General features: G+C 51.5%; 1 protein-coding gene across 3 annotated transcripts in view; it reads right to left on the bottom strand.

Moving 5' to 3' along the window:
- Window positions 1-1,611: 1,611 nt before the first annotated feature.
- Window positions 1,612-17,036, bottom strand: part of NECTIN2 (nectin cell adhesion molecule 2) — a 65,381-nt gene continuing 49,956 nt past the window's right edge. The window contains exons 6-9 of one of the 3 annotated variants that reach the window (XM_044434789.1): window positions 6,881-7,025; window positions 6,323-6,386; window positions 4,791-4,895; window positions 1,612-3,374 (exon numbers count right to left, since the gene is read on the bottom strand). In XM_044434789.1, coding sequence (XP_044290724.1) covers window positions 3,171-3,374; window positions 4,791-4,895; window positions 6,323-6,386; window positions 6,881-7,025 — 518 coding nt within the window. In that variant the 3' untranslated portion in view covers window positions 1,612-3,170. Of the gene's footprint in view, window positions 3,375-4,598; window positions 4,896-6,322; window positions 6,387-6,880; window positions 7,026-17,036 lie in introns of all 3 variants that reach the window. The other 2 variants (XR_006415181.1, XM_044434792.1) reach the window with 2 other exon arrangements.

Raw genomic sequence — 17,036 nt, 5'->3', positions numbered from 1 at the left:
TCGGTATTTAAAGCTCAAACCGATTTTTCGAAGATTTATCCATTTATACGTCCAGTCAGTTTTATAACAGATACATAGTAGACCTGCTCATGGTGGGCATGTCATGAGCGGAGCTGGCTGGAGCCTGGGGTCAGACTAGATGGCCCGGGAGGCCCCTTCTGAGAAACAGAGTGAGTCCTGTTCTGTATGTCAAGATATGGACAGTTCGTTAATGAAACTCGCAAGCCCGAATTTCACTAGCAGTACAAACAACCACTCCCAAAGCGTGGCGGTTTCTAGGCTCCCATGCATGAAAGGCAGTTTCAAAGATGCCCTTCTCGGGCAAAAGGTGGTGTGCATCATTCTCCTGCTTTCGGTCTCATCCCCACAACAACAACCCTGGGAGGTAGGCTAGGCTGAGCATCTGACTGGCTCAAGGTCTAGTTGGCTGCATGCTTGAGCGGGGACTAGAGCCCAAACCCCGAATACCAGCCCTGTGCGCATAACCACAAGACCTCACTGGCTCTTTATAAGGAATAGACAGTAGTTTTGTAGGATTTATGAGGGAAATCGTGGAAATGGGCAGGTGTCTGGAGCCACAAACCTACAATTCAGCTATGCTCTGTTACGATGCCTGACCTCTCAGGTTCTTTGGTCCAAGAGATACTGCAACAATTCACATTCTGACTTGCAGCCAGCCCATCCAAGAGCTCGCGGCAGTTCTGTTTCATCAGCACATTTTCATGATGCAGTCCCCTTCACCTTGTAATACCCATGGCCACCGAAAGCCAAGCTCACAAAGATCCGGGCTGCCCTTTCAATCTGTGCTAGTAAATATGAAAACAACTTAGGGTAAATACTTTCAGAATTATGCAGCAGAAAGAACAGAATGGCATCTGCTCTTTTCAGTAGTTAATTCCACCTGTGTGGGTGATCAGAAGGGGAATATTAAGGTTGCCAAACTTGTGCCATTTGATATTTCGACACATAGCCAAAGGAGGCCCAGCTGTCATATTTTGTTGTAAGCTGCACAGACAGCTTCAGCTACAAGTGGTATAGAAATGAAAATGATAACAACCATCCCCACCTGAATACGAAGATGCAAAAGTTATTCTGCTCCAGGCTTTGGTAACTCCTCAAGAGTTTATGTTCCACCCAGATGAGTGAGTTCATCAGACTGGTCTACAGAAATTAACACTCCCTAACAATGCAGTCACAAGCTGGGGCCTTCATCTAATCACCATCTTGGCTAGTAGCAAGAAGAGGAAGGGCCTTTTCAGTGCCGGCCCCCTCATCATGCATAAACTCCCCACTGAGGCCTGCCTGGCACCAATGCTAGTAACTCTTTGGTGCTGCCTTAAAACTGTCCATTATGCCATGCAATCAGCTATATATTTTGCTGGGGCAAAACGTCAGCTGTTCAACAGGTCTCGCAATTTAATTGCATTTTTAAATTTGGCTTTTACGATTCATATTGTATCTGTTATGATGTTTTATTGTTATTTTGTATTTTGTCGCATTTATTGAAGCCTTCCAGGTAGTTCCACAATGCCATGTGGAAGGGAGGACCAAAGCAAAAGACCACAACTGTGATTGCCCTCCCCATAAACAGACCATGTTGCTGCCACGACATGGGTTTGCAAAATATTTATTTTTAAGAAATAATAAAAAGTTATTTAAAAACCCCTCTGTGTCCCCATTGAAATCAACTACTCAGTAGTGTCAGCAGGAGGTACATAAAAGGCAAGTGGGAAAAGGCATTGTGTGTTTGTGCATGTCGATCATTCCCTTCCCCAGATATTGAGATTCAGGGAGGCAGTCAGATTCGTATGGCCTGTGTAGAATAATCATAATCATATTCAAACCCCAACATTGCCAAGTGGTACCTGCATCCAGGGAAAATAGCAGCAGTGAAAGAGTGTATGGAGGCAACGCCTTAGAACAGTTGGCAACATATGACATCACAAACTTTTAAACTTTTTTAAAACTTTAAAACTTTTAAAAAGCTAACAGTAACCATTCAAAAACCGTTCACATTTCCAGGACGGGGACCCAAGCACAAGCTCTTGGGGCATAAGTTTCGACATTCAAGTAGCGATTGGATCCTGGGACGGAACTGTGGCAAGATTAAGCCAACAGCCGTTTGCTACACCGATTTCCCACTCAAGGGAAATCGGAGCCATTTAGCCATTTAGCATCCAAACCGCATGGACAGGTGCAATTTGTAGGCATTTCTTGGGATAGCCTAAACATTCTCACAGTGCTCATCCTTACAGGGTCGCTTTCCAACCCTACCAGCTGAACTGCGGAGTCTATTCTGGAAAAGGAGCTCATCTGGGAGTCAAATTGTTTCTTGGATTGTGCTGCTTCAGAGTGTGAAGGAGAGAGAAGTTGCATAATTGAATCTTTCCCACATGAAAAACTAAATGTCAGAGGGATGGGCTCTAAACTCATCTTCACCTGCTGGTTTTCTGTGTTTGCTATTGGTGGGGGCAGGAACCGATCCAAACAACCTCCTACGTGCAAACTGAAGAGTTTTACTGTGTAGTTGAGCTTTTTTGCCTAGGCAGTTCACCCGCCTCCAGACCTAAGAGGTTAAGGCAGGGGCAAGAGCAGGATTAGGAAATCTACCCCTTTCCCCTCCGATTGGCTTCCGTAGGAGCCTGATCAGCATAACATGGAGGTGGACCTACAAGTTACATCTGCACCCACACACTGGGGGTGTTTCTTTCTCTCCAGGAGTCTCGCTTTACTGCAGACAGACTAAGTAATGTTCAGCCTCATTCATCAGATGTCCAGATATTTGTGGAGTAAGAATCAGGACAGGTTGGCAGAAGGATCTACTAGAGTTTGGAAGAGGCTGAAAACTGGGCTGCTGGTGGCAAGCCCATTTCGAATGGAAAACCCAGGAAGGCACTTCACATTTGGCATATGACAGGGTTAAGGACTAGCCGCTTGTCCTGGCCAGGTGGAACAAAGAAGGGAGGATGTTAGAGAGCCAGTTTTGAGCAAGGCGCGCTCCTGTCCATCCAAGGCACACATGAAATGCAGTCAAGTTCCGAGGCAAAGGTGCCAGCTGTGCAACTGGCACGGAGAGGTGAAGAAGCAGCATCGATCCAGGACGGGCACAAGGTCCGTCCCCAAGCAGCATCCTCCCCTCTGGACCGCAGCCGGAGGTCCAGCTTGCACGGTCAAACGTACATGGCCCGGGACATGACAAAGGCCTTGTCGGTCGCCATGGGTGTCAGGGCTGCCTCTTCCTCCGGGGCCGTGAAGGAAAGTGCATCGTAGATCGGGTTGACCTGGTCCAAATACTCATCCTCCAGGCTGGCTGCAGCCTCGGCCGCTGCTTCTCGCTCCTCGAGTGTCGGCAGCTCGTGGTATCGTGGGGTCTCCTGGAAAGGGGAGCAAACACACCGAGAGCGATATTAACTCACAGTGCTCGCTCCTCTTCCCCCAGTCTTTCCTCTTGTTCATTGTCTTCCACAACGTTGGCATTTAGGTCGGGCCGGGGGCTGTGCCTAGTTCTCCACTGCGGGGAGCACAGCTGTGCAGCTCAGCCCTGCGATGATTTGCTGGAACTAGAGGGGGTTTTTTCCCCACGTATTTTTACCAAGCCTACCCAATCTAGAAGCTTTGCCCCACCTTCCACGCCCAGGGGCTGATGCTGCTGGCCTTTCCCCAGAGGGCCCTGAGGCTGAAATACACCCACACAGTACCTGACGTGGCCAGGCCTGAGTCCCTGGGCTGGGGAGGCCCTAAAGTTGGGTCCCCTGACAACAGATGGTGGCACAGCAAAGACCATCTATTGCACACAGGTACTATACCAAATCTACTTTGGCTCTTTCTTGTTACGCATGCAGGACGTTCGTTCTGTACAGAATTTGTCCATAATTCTACATTCATAGATTCCCTGCCAAACATGCCCAGGGGCAGCCCCACGTTGGCGGAAAGCCAGTGGGTGGTCTGAGGCCGCAACTTGGTTAAAGGGCGGTGCTGCTGCTAGGGGTGAGCCACCTAGAAGTCCAACCGCAGGATCCTTTGCAGCTCGGTAGAGCATCCAGAGGGGCAACTCGCACCAAATCGTAACCAGGATTCTGCTTTTGCACCTGGAAGCGGTAGCACAGTGCGAGAGCCAGTGTGGCTTAGTGGTCCGGGGTCTGAACCGGAGACCTGGGACAGCCAGGTGCTCTCCTCCCCTCTTGGCTGGGAAGTTCCCTGGGTGACGGCAGCTAGTGACTGAATAATCCACTTCACAGGGAGTGGAGGAGAACTAGGTAAGCTGCCTTGGATTCCTCACAAGAGGAAGAAAGACGGGGTATGACAATAACGCAAGAACAGCTACGGCAGAGAGTCTGGGTAAACACAGCCAGTCCCGATTCTGATTTCAGAAAGGTCCCCGAGCATGGCCCACAAGCGGGGGGAAATAAACGGTTTCGCTTCACAGCCCTAAGGACCAGGAACTTGCATTGTTTAGAAGAAGAAAGCCAAGCGTCTCAGGATTCCAAAGTGGGCAGTTAATAAGCAACTTCCATGTCTTGGGAGGTATGATCGTGGGTGCGCAGGATGCGTGCTGGGTGGCAGCGGGGTGCGCGTGTGCATTTGATGTATCGATGTACCTCTGGTTGCTCATGGGGCCTCTGAGTCCACATGGGCCCAACTGTCTCCCCGAGGCAAACCCAGTGCAGAAACATCCATTTCTGGCTGTCTGAGTTAATCTATTTAAGCGGATCCAGTCACTTCATCGTACGCCATGTGTTCAAGGTGGGATCTTTCCTAGAGCAAACCTCTTGGCACCAGCTCCCCCTCACCTCCATTTTGGTGGTAATAACCCCTCCAAAGAGATCGTCTGTAACGCTGGGTTCAAAAAAGGGAGTTTTGAGTGGGATACTCTCAGCCTCAGTGGGTTTAGCAACCTGGAATAAACCAGAGATGTAGTGAATATGGGATAACCTGAGCCGTCAAAGGAAACCACGAGAGAAAGGAAACCAGAGTCGGAATAAATTCTAGGATACTGGATGGTCAGTGATCTTGGTTTACAGATATGTCTTTTCCATGCACTGTCCCCTATGCCAGCCTTCCCCAACCTTGTGCCTTCCAGGAGTGTCTGGACTACAACACCCAGAATTCCCAGTCAATGGCCCTGCTGGATGGGAATTATGGGAGTTGTGGTCCAAATGCCTCTGAAGGTCACCAGGTTGGAGAAGGCTGTCTATGCCTTTCTAAAGAGCTTTTTCTGACTTGTCCAATCTCCTCTAATCAGCTACGGAAATGAAAAGAAACTTCTGGCAAGAAATTGCCAGAAATGCACGGACTTTGCCACGCTCTGCGTAATCTTTTTGCCGGTAGCCACCACTGGCAAAGATCGGAAGATTTTGCAGTTCCACACTAACACCGGTATCGACATTGCGAATGGAAGCAGAATCCAGTGTCCCGAGAATCCCAGCTTTCCCTTTAGAAACACACACACAAGTTCCCTGCCCCGAAGGCCGCAAAGACAGCCAGGCCAAGTGTGAGCACCATTTGCGGAAACCTCAGAAGCCGGAGGGGAAGCTGGGTAAAGTTTTCCAAGGGAGGTGAGGCCCGGCCAATGCAATTGCATGCATCTGCTGATGGCAGTTTGAATGGCTGATGTCAGGATTCGGCTTTTGTCTCCTTTCCAGGGCAAAGCAGGGGCAGCCCCAGGGGCTGTGAGTCGGCTGGTGGGCAAAGGGACGGGGGACAGCCGTTGGGTCATGCAGGGAAGCTGGGCTGGCATCCAAAGCCAGCATCACCAGGAAGCTGAGAGGGAGCCCACACCTGTTAAGCCCCGATCCACGCTGTCTCTCTGCCTCTTTCCCGTCTCCTGTAGCCCCCTGCAGCCTCCTTGAGCGTGCCAGTGGCCAAAGGAGCTCAGAGAAGGACCACCTGCTACTGTTAAAAGCACAGCTGCATTGGCTAGTTTGGAAGCTGGCAACTGGGTCAGACCTTAATGCTTCAGGGCCATGCCAACCCGGCGCTCTCTGGCATGGAGAACAGTTCATTGATAACCGATTTGACAAGTCACAGCAATAAAACCATGTTGCTCAGCCTCCAGGTGCCCCCCAGGTATGTTTGTCTATAACTCCCAAGACTGCTAGCTGGGGATGATGGGAGCAGTAGACCAGGCCTGTTGAAAGCAACTGAGCTAGCAGGTTGGTGGTCCTGGCACATATCCTGGGTTTGCCACCGGCTTTGTTATAATTTCATAACAACCAGTCCGGAGGTGGATAAAAATCCCCAAAATTCTCTGCCGTCATCTTGCCCTGGGAAGCACTTCACCCAGGTGGTTCCAGGCCACAAGCAGTGAGGCAGAAATACATACCGGTTCTGTCTCCTCGGACAGCTGGCAAGGTGGGGGCGGCTTGTAGGCGGGCGGCCCTTCCAGGCTGCAGGGATGAAGGAGCAGACATCAGAACGACCAGGCGGGAACTCTGGAACAATCAAGCCCCGGGCCCCCTGCGATCTGCCTCCCACTAAGCGGGCATGGCGGGGCAAACCGTATGTTTCAGCCCGGATTGCTGCCACCACACAGAAAACTGAACAGGTGTGGTTTTGAGGAACAAGAAGGAGGGGGCCTAGGTGTGGCGAATGCAGAACCCCCCCCCCCCCGCCCAGGAGGTCTGTCCCTGCTGCTCCTCTTCCCAAGGGCTTTATTTCCTGGAGTTCCCCCAGATGGAAGCTGCAGGGGGAAATAGGCCTGGTGGAGGGGAAGGGGCATGAGTCCCTTCCCCTCCAGACCCTCCCCCCCCCATACTGCTGGCTTGGATTTCAGCTCCCATCATTCAGTAGAGATACAATATTTGCAGGGGACATTCCGCCCTCCTTGCCTGCACCCCCTGCTTCCCCCGCCCGGCTCCCCAGAGCAAACCACGCCGCTCACTCGTCCTCCTCGCGGTCCATCCGGTTCTTCTGCTGCTGCCGGCAGATCAGGACGCCAGTGGCCACCACGGCCAGTGCCACGATGGCCGCGATGATGCCCCCGATGATGCCGCCCGTGGTGCCTGCCCCGTCCATGTTGGGCTTATCTGGACCCGGAAACACAGAGGAGAACAGCCCCGTTAGCCGGACCCGAGAGCCTCAAAGCGTGTGCGAGAGCGAAGCGGAAGCCGTGCGCAGCTGGCACGGACCCTGCTGGGGAGCTGGCCACGTGGGCGGCGCCTGCCCAGGCCACGTGCGGCCCTGTGGCACGTGGCACCCGGGATCCCTCCGTCGCAACCAAGCAAACCAGTCCCCTGCACCCAGGACGTCCAAGGGGGGAGGCAAGCGGCACCGCAAGCAAACGTGGGTGTGGCAGCCTCCAACTCGTGCCGGGTCGGCACCTTGCAGGATTTCTCTTTCAGGGCCCGTTAGTTCCAGGGAAGGTTCCTGGGGTTGTTCCCCAGCAGCAAGCCGGGGATCAGCGGGCAGGGCTCACTCTTCATGCACACGAGAACGGGAGAGGCGGCGATGGCACAGCCCTGGCAGCTCCGGGTGGCCAAAGCGAGTCCCTGGGGCTCCGGGAAGGAGGAGTGGGAGCTGCCGGCCCTCCTCGCCTCCTGCCTGCCACCAGCAAGGGCAGCCAGGAGGGGGAAGGAGGGGGGAGCAAGAGCAGATGCTGACGGGGTGGGGGGCGCTTGCTGCCGTCCTGCCCCCCCCCCCCCCCAAGCCTGGACCCCTGTCAGCCTGGGACTTGGACCCGCCGGTGTGGATCGCGCCCTTTCTAAACCATTTCTGTGCGCGCGGGGGGCGAGCGGTCGAGTCCCCATCTCGGCCGCTGGGTGGCGCGCTTATCCTGCGCTGCGGATCAGAGAAGCCCCAGCGCAAGACAGGAGCGACTTCTCTGGAAGCGGCGCTGGGCGCGGACTGGCCGCGGTTCGCCCCTCAGAGGGAAAGAGGAACTGCAGGCGGCCAGTTTCGGTGCTCTCCTCCCTTCTGCAGCTGCAGGTATTGGACTGTTTTGAAAATCGGGGCGCATGAGGGGGGCAAAGCAGCCGCAGCCCCACTTCCAAGGCTGGGCCCCCACGTTCTGCGTAGGGCTGAGCCTGACGAGCCAAAGGGAAGGCGCGACGCACGTGCGAAGGGGCAGTCAAGATTCCCAGCCTCCGAGTCCGTTTCCGCGGACAGCAATCTAGTGATCAGAGTTGGGCAGGGCAAAGCCACGGGAGTGCCACCATCGCACCCCGCAAAAAGCCGCCGCGGCAGCGCTGGCACGATTTCTGGCCCTCTTTCTTTAAAGCGAGTTTCTGATTTCTAAGGCTAAGGCAGAAGATGGAGTCGCTGGAAGCACAGACGGGAGCCGCCACAAGCGACGCGCCCCGCATGGAGCGCCTGGCCTTCCACGGTGATTAGCCGCCGCAAAATAAATTATGCAAAATAGGAGACATATAGAGGAAGGAGCTCAGTGTGCATTATTCATGCCCGCTATGATGTGCTGCTCTTCCTTCCTTGGTCCATCTTTTCCTATGTGTGCGTGTGTCGCCCTGAGAGTGCATGTGAGGATTTAATCTTTCAGTGTTTCTCAGGAGTGATGGCTACTCTGGGGAAGCGGGTGCGCAAGGGACGGATCCGCACCCGGATGCCTGGAATACAGGCCCTGCTCTACGGGGGAAAGAGGTGGAGGGGTCCAGTGTTAGAACCGTCCGTTTAATTGTGCATTCAGAATATATAATGCTCACACACAGAATGGTGGGAGTGGACGTCAGCCCCAGAAGCCCCTGCCAGCAAGGCCGATGCTCGGGATGCTGGGAACTGAAGGCAATACCCACCTGAGCTCTGCTTTCTGCTCAGCTTTGCTCTCGGGCAGCCTTCCTCAGGCTGGGCCCGCCATACAGGCTGGACTACAACTCCCATCTCCAGCCACCAGCCGTGCTGGCTACGGATGTTGGGAGCTGTAGTCCTACACACTTGAAGGGTGTGCTGAGCTGAGGGAGGGCTGGTGTGCAGTGCCTGGGCACAGTCCATCAGATGGCAAGATCCTGTGCCCCCCCCAGCAGGAGACCCACCAACCACATACCCTTCTCTACCCCACCAGCAAGAGGGCTGATAGGCATTGCTTGCTCCTATGTCTTCCCTTGCCATGGAAACTCCACCAGGACTAGAAGCTTTGCTTGCCATTTTTCTTATTTATTTTCTTTAAAGTATTTTAGGCTCCTTCATCATTCTGGCACTTCGGAGCCCAGCGAAGGAATTCTTAGAAGAAGGTTCTTTTATGTGTGTTTCTCTTTTTTTAAAATGGAGGGGGGGATGTGACAGAAAGCCTCCCTAAAGCTTAGGGGCAAGGGGGAACACGATATTATGAATAAGAATCCTCATTTGGATCCTGCCTCTCCCCACCATCTGCAACATCAGGATAATATCCTGACCCATCTTACACAGATGTTGAAAGAGCAATGGAAATCAGTATGTGTGTGAGACACTTTACATGCCGCTCAGGGTCACAGCAGGCGAGAAAGGAGAAGGGGAGTGTTTTCCTGGCATGACGGCAAACCTTCCAAGGCCTGCAGAACAAGCTGTTGTTAAAAGCACAGGGGCATTTGCCCATTTTAAAAGCTGGCCAACCGAGGCGTACTGGAAACGAGGGTTATTATTTGGTATACCTCTCTCTCGAACGACCAGCTCGCCAGAAAATGCCGTTCTCTTCCTGGCACAGGGCAAGCGCAGTCTGAGAACTTTCTTCCAGGCAAAGTCCATCTGCAGCCCTCCCTCTGGGTTGGGAAGGATCAGAGACACGTGTGCAGCCGTGAAACATGGGCCTCTCCGTGCCATCTTTTCGCTGCCAGCTCGGCGTGTTCATCCATCTACTGATCCCCTCCTCAGCTCTCCTGGGAGAACCCATAATTACACTCAGCCCAATACATTATGCATAACAAGCTCGGAGCAAACGGCTGCTCATGGCCTCCTTCACAGCGGCAACAGCTCAAAATTATTATTTTTAGGCAAAAAAGGAAGATTTCCAAAGGAATCTTGTTGACACCAGTCCTACTGCCAAGAAGCCGAGTTGCAGCTAGGAATATCAAATCCAGAGGGGAGGAAGAAATCCTTGCACCACAGTGGAGTATAAGGGAGCTGCAGTTCGGATTTTGCTATCTCTAACAGCAAGAGGAAGGAGAGGGGGAGAGAGAGGAAGAAATGCTAGAAGATGCAGAAAGATGGCAACATTTTCTATACCAGGAAAGGCTTAAAGGATTAAGATTGTTTCAAGCTTAGAAATGCAGATGGCTGCAACCGAATATGATGGGCGTGCATCCGGAGCACGAAAACGGGATCACAGGCGCAAGCCAAGACGCAAGTGGAACGAGGCCACGGTCTGCCTCCGCCTGCACGACAAGATCCGCTGCAAACCGCTTCTAATCCAAAATCAGGCCCTGCCATGCTGCAGCCGGAGACCAGGAGCGAGCAAACCAGGGGAGGGCTGGGGTCTCTCGGGCAACTGGACCTAAGGGGGCCCCTAAAATATATTCAGGGGCATGGGAAGGAGGGATGCCTATTTGATGTGGGTGCTGATGTGTGCAGGACAGAACATGTTCTCACAGCCCTAGCTGGGCTCTGGCAGAACTAGAGGATGCTCGCCAAAAGCCTGCGGGGAGCACTTTGTGGCGCCAGGCCGAGCCCGGCACGCCGGCGGAGTTTCACGGCCAAGGACACTCCCGCTGGGCCGCTTTCTTCATCGAGCCCCTCCAGGCCTTGTCCTGTAGGGGAATCCCTAGTCCTTTGTTCCAGTCTCCGCTCAGCCAGGAAGCTCCCAGGGTGACTTCCGGCCAATCACAGACTTGCAGCCTAAGCTACCTTGCAGGGTTGTTGTGAGGAGAAAAATGGAGTGGAGGAGATCGATGTAAGCTAGCTTGGTTTCCTCTCCAGAAGAAAAGGGGCGGGCTCAAGATGCTCAATGCAATGCAATGCAATGAGAAGTCAAAGTGCACAAGGATTATTTAAAAGGCATCAAGACTACAAGGGAGGCAGTACTTTCCAACAGGAAGAACCAAGGTACATATTACCCATTGCAGAAACTTTTAATATCTTGGATTCCCTGAAATATTGCATTCAGTGCCTCAGAAATGATTGCTTGCAGCCCGAAAGGTGACAGGCTTTTGTACCCAGGATAGCTTGACCGGTTCGGTTCCCGTCTCCCCAGCTGCCTCACTTCGCTTTTCTTCCGAAGTTTTGGCGACCACTTCCGCCCTCGCCCCTTTCAGACCACCGACCTGCCTGTCTGTTCCCCTTGGACATATCTGCTGACCACCGAGTTAGCCAGCGCCTTGTCCTTGTCCCTTCCGGGCTTCTTGGCCTCCTACCTCCTGCCGCCTGGTGCCCACAGCAGCTTTCCTGTGCCAGCTTTCTGGCACAGCCTCGTGGCCAGCTGTGCTCACGGGAGCGTGCTGGCTGCCCGAAACCTCTGCTCTCTGGGGGCCTGGGCAGTTCCCTGAACCCAGAGCTAGAAAAACTGGTTGTTGGACTGCAGCTTCCATCATTCTTGACTACTAGCTACTCTGGCTGGGGCTGAGAAGAGCTGGCCGTTCAAAAACCTTTGGAAAGTTGCTGGTTCCCTTTGTCCTCCTTAGCTATTGGGGTGCACCTGGGGTTCCTCGTTTGGAGGGACAAGGTACCTACAAGTCCCATTTTCATATTTTCCTTCACGCCGTGTCTTCAAGACTGTGTGTGTGTGTGTGTGCGCGCGCGCGCATTTTAGGGTTCAAGCACCGCTGGGGCATCCCAACCATTTTGGCAGGGAGCAGAGGTCCAGGAGCTTCCATGTAGCCTGAAGTGCCTGACCCTGCCTAATCTTGGAAGCTAAGCAGGGTCAGGCCTGGGCAGAAGTGGGATGGGTGACTTGAGGGTATGATTCTATGATTATTGCTGTCAACTGCCTAGAGAGCTTTGGCTATGGGCAGTATAAAAATGTAATAATAATAATAATAATAATAATAATAATAATAATAATAATAATAATAATAATCTTCTCTCCAGTACACGCTGAGGGTTTGCGGAAAAGCTCCTTCCAGGATTGATCCCAGTCAGTTTGGGTTTAAAGGGAGGCAGCCTTGTGTTCTCAAGGAAGAAAGCAAGACTGGGGGGACCAGTCGGACAGGCAGGGCTTGCCGGGAACTACTCTGCTTATCAGCTGAGTAACTACTGAAGAGGGACTGACGGAAGGGACTGAGGAAGGAGCTTGCACAGGACGTGATGCTGAGTGTGAGCCAGCCAAGAGTCAGGGCTGGGCTGCGTGTTGTGTTGTCATCGCAGTGTGGCCATTGAAAGTGGGTGAGAAAACAGAGTGGATGAGAGGGAAGGCGGAGAAAGTTCTGAAAGGGGGAGGGTTTTGCAAGGGAGCCTGGGGAGGGGAGGAAGCTGGAAACAAATTCTTCCTGAGCTGCAGAAGTTTCGAATTCCAGAGGAATGCTGTCAAGATACATGCTTCCTGGTGGTTGCAGATCAGCCCCCGCACTGCACTGCTATCAGTCCACACTGCACAAAAGAACCGAAAGAAGGCTTGCTCGCTCACCCGCTCAGCCCTCCTGGGACCTTTGCTCCCTCTGCTGCTGGGAACAAATCTTATCTTATCTCTGCTCCGCTCTCTGCCAGGCCAAGCCAAGCCCAGTTTCTCTGTTGCTCACTTCCCTGGCCCCTCATCCCCACAGCTGGTCCTTCAGGAACAACAGTCCCCGGGACCTCAGGCCTGGTCTTTGGACCCCAGGAATCCAAGGGTTGGGTTGGGTCCATCCTTGGCGAAGTAATATGGAACGATTAAATCAGCATTAATTAAATCGCAGAGGGGGCACTATTTTCCTTCTCAGCTGGATTCCTGGGAGACTTTGCTCGCTGCACTAGCTGAAGTTCAACAGGGGAAGCCTCTGCAGGTGTAGAGCTGACGTGCTGCGGATAAAGTCGCCTACTCTGTTTCTGGGATCCGTACAGCGGAAGAGGCACAGGAGTCATCGGCAGTCAAATATGCCGTCATCCTGATGGCCAACCCAGCCAGGGAGAAAGTTGCAGAAGCACCACAAAAGAGGATGTTGGCCAGTTTCACACTGCCAAAAAAAGAGGACCTGGCTTTGCATATCCTAGTTTGTATGTACACATGCAAATTGAGAATTACGTAAGATGATTTAAATAGCTATTGCAGGAAACCTGGGTGCTCATTCTGTTTGCTATCCAGGCATTAATCTGTAGAAAATTGTCCATCTAGTCAAAACTTGGCAACAGACAGGTTCCTTGGAAAGGATAAAAAGAACAGAATTTTCTGGGGCAGGGACACCTGTGTGTTCAGTGCTGCTCAGATATACTTTAAACATGGGAGAAAGCACTCCACACTGGACCAAGTGCCCCTCTTTTTCACACAAACAGATCAGAAATAAGGGCAATTCATCCTGTTATTATATATAGTTATTATAGTTAACTATTATAGTTAACTATATTATAATATAGATATAGTTATTAAACACTCAAAGCAGACTGGATGCCACTTTGGAAAACTTTTCCCCAACTCAAGATCCAGAGAATAGTTATGGTTCCTCCCTGCCAAAGGAGAGACACTCTGCACATGCTCAAACTACCCTTGATCCCCGCCCTGCACACTTCAAACACACTGGGGCAGCAGAGGCCTAGCTCTTGCTGCAGTGGTGGCCTTGCACCTTTCCTGGCCTGCTGGGGCTGATGTTCACTGCGGACCAAAGCATTTGGAGGGCACCGGGTAGAGGAAGAGGCGTCTCCTACAGCCCATAAACAGCTTTATCTCTCCCCTCTCATTTTTGCCTCCCCGTCACATTGAAATTCAAATCAGAGCCGTTTTGATGAGGGTGAGAAAGCAAGGAGATCAACTTATGCATCAGCTGTGCTCTTATCTGGACAGGCAGAATCTAGTAACAGTGATGCTGCTTGGATGACCTCTCGGCTGGACTACTGTAATGCGCTTGATGCGGGGCTGCCCTTGAAGACAGTCAGGAAGCGTCAGTTGGGACAGAAGGGCAGCTTGTCTGTTAACAAGGACTGAAGGCAAAAGCACATAACACCAGTCCCTCATCATCTACGGATTGAGGTCTGGCCCCACTTTAAGCTGCTTACACTGACATCAAAGCTCTAAATGGTTTAGGACCTGAATACCTGAAGGAACATCTCCTTCCGTACATACCTACGATACCTGGGATCATCTTCTGAGGTCCTTCTCCAGGAGCCGCCTTTAAAGAATATCAGGAAGGTGGCTACTTGGGGAAGGGCCTTCTTGGTTGTGACACCCCGTTTGTCAAATTCTCTTCCCAGAGAAATATGCCTGGGGCCAACACTTGATCTTCCAGCACTATGCAAAAAATGTTTGTTCTCCCAGTAGCTTAATTATTAAGTGATCAATTTTGAAAATTATTATACTTGTTTACACACACACACTTCACTGGATCGTGGTTTGCTTATTTAGTTCTTTATGTTTATTTTTGTTTATTATTTCCTTTATTTCCTGCTTTGTTGGTTGGCTCAGGTGCTAAATTGCTGAAATGTACCAATTCTGGAATGTATCATGATTGTTTTACTATGTTATTACTATATTATATTTTTAATCTTGTAAACCATTCTGAGAGCCAAATCAGCAATGGAGGACAGTAAAGTTCACAGAAAGGGAGGCAGGGAGGGAGGGACGGGTGGGGTTGAAGCAGAAGCTCCATTAGCTCTGTTCACTTGCTCTGTGGGGCCTGCCAACTCTCTGGGTGCTTTTAAAAAAATCTTCTCTAGCAGCATTTCCTTAAAGAGAAGCTGCTCCCTCAGTTTCAGCCCCTCCCTTGGGAATCTCTTTCTGTGTTTACATGAAACTAGACAAAAGGGGGAAATGGATTGTACTTTCGGCCTCAGAGGAAGGAGTTTACATTACTTCCCTGGAGTCAGTGCCTGCCTGCAACAGTTGGCCAAAGCAAGCTTGTTAAGCGTAGGAATCCGGCATGGGAATTTTAAGCTGGGAAGTGTGTACTTTCCAGCCCTTTTCCATCCTATTCTATTCTATCCTGTTCTATTGCATTTCTATGTATTTTATTGTGTTGTAAGCCGCCCCGAGGCTTCGGCAAGGGGCGGCATAGAAATGTAATAATAATAATAATAATAATAATAATAATAATAATAATAATAATAATATAATCCCTAGGATGCACTTTTGCAAAGTGGAAGGACTGCATTACCACCCTACCCCACAAGGCTGTTGTGAGACTCCACTTCCATTTATCTGACATCCACGCTGTGGGATTTTTAATCTTCATCACTAGGAGATCAGCGCTGTTCTGCTTGCAGCCCTCCTCATCCTGCCGAATTTCCTCTGAGCGGCAACATGGAGAGTTCCTGCTTTTTTTGACCGAGTTTCAGCATCTTTAAATAAGTGCCCAGCAAGCAAACAAAAAACTCTTTCCCCCATGAGGAAAGGACTGATGTCTTAAGAGATCATGAGATCTCTTAAGATCATGAGAAGGACTGATTGTCTTAAAATTCTGCTTACCAGACACATATTGAAAAGACACTGGTGGAGCGTGCTGAAGTCATAGAAATATAACAACAACAACAACAACAACAACAACAACAACCGGATCCGTAAGCAGGGCAAGGGTCCATTCACAACCGCGGCAGGTCTCGAGCTAAGCCAAGCCCCTGCTGCATGTGGCAGCTGCAGATATGAAGAGCAAGACGCTTCCTCCGCTCAGCCAAACCCCAGCTTGCTCCACTCCCGTGCCTCAAACAGCAGGCAGATGTGCGGGAAACAGTCCCAGCCAGGCCCTGCAGCTGTTTTGGCCTTCCTTCCCTGCCTAAACCTGCACAGGATTGTGCCGGTAAGAGGCACTGCTGTGCCATACAAGTGTACAGAATAAATGTGGATCATGTCTCCAGACAATTATGGCCTTTAAAAACTTGAACAATTTGAGGGGAGGAGAGGAGTGCTGTGCCTTGGAAATTCGGCAGGTGAACCTTACCTCCACGCTAGAAAGAGTGCTGGCTAAATTCGGCGGTGCCTAGCAGGGAAAAATAGCAAGAACGCAGCAGTGGTGCTTTCTTAGCCCCCTGGGGGGTTTTAGCCCTGACCAGGAATGACCAAGCAGCCCAGGCACGTGAATGTGTGCTGCTTGGAACATTTCCTGCATTACCTGATAAGATGCCAGGTTCTGTGACTACACGGGGCTAATTATACGCTACTATCTTGAGTTGTCTATTAATATCTCCCCAAACAGAGCACGCCGTGCTATGAGGAAAGCTGCCTGATTTCTCGTAAAAGAGCTGCTTTTATAGGGACTGAATCACAGCTGAAAGACTCTACTCCCCAGCTCTGTTGCTCATCTATTGCATGAGCTCATGTGATGATCGTTCATCCTTTCCTTCCATTTCGGGAACATGGGACGCTGCTTTACACTGAATCAGACCACAGGTCCAGTATCGTCAACACTGGCCTGCCCTCCAGAGTTTCCGGCAGTTTTTCCATCTCGAGACTGCCGCATTCCCCGCATTCACTGTCCTAGTTGCCGTTTCTCTGCTTTTCAGTCGGTGCCAGGGCCTGCCTCCAACAGTTCACACATTTTTGTCCAAAGAAGTATCCAAGATGACCTCCGGCATTTATCACCAAGGCAATGTTCGAACTGGGATCTTGCAGCTTTCCATCTATGCTGCACCTGTATATTGTTGTTATACTATTTAATTGTCACTGCTCCCCATCCCAGGAATTGCAATTTGAGGGTGCCGCGAATCAACGATGCCCCCACAAAATGCCAAACCTGGTTGCCGACTTGGGTGCCTGCCAAGCTGTGCGCCACGAGAACTGTGGCAAGTGGTGGAAGCGTGGGTGACAAGCAAGCATCCCCAGAAAAAACAGCCCTGCGGCCAGGATTGATCGTCTTCTAAGGTGGGGCGAGCAAATTGTGGCCTTCCAGATGTTTTGATCTAGAATGACCATTGACTGTGCTGGCTAGAGGGGGTGCGATGTGGAGGGGAAACATCTGGAAGGTCGGAAGATGCCCAACCTCCTGCAGCTGCGGGAGAGCCATGGCAGTCTTCTGCAGGGTTTCTCTCAGGCCGTGAGAAGCTTGGGCCTGGCCCCGAGCTGAGTT

The sequence above is a fragment of the Varanus komodoensis genome, unplaced genomic scaffold (genome assembly GCF_004798865.1).
Source record: "Varanus komodoensis strain SLA01 unplaced genomic scaffold, ASM479886v1 scaffold29_1, whole genome shotgun sequence".
Classification (NCBI taxonomy): Eukaryota; Metazoa; Chordata; class Lepidosauria; order Squamata; family Varanidae; genus Varanus; species Varanus komodoensis.
Note: the sequence above shows the minus strand (reverse complement) of the source record. Positions and strands in the feature narration are given on the sequence as shown.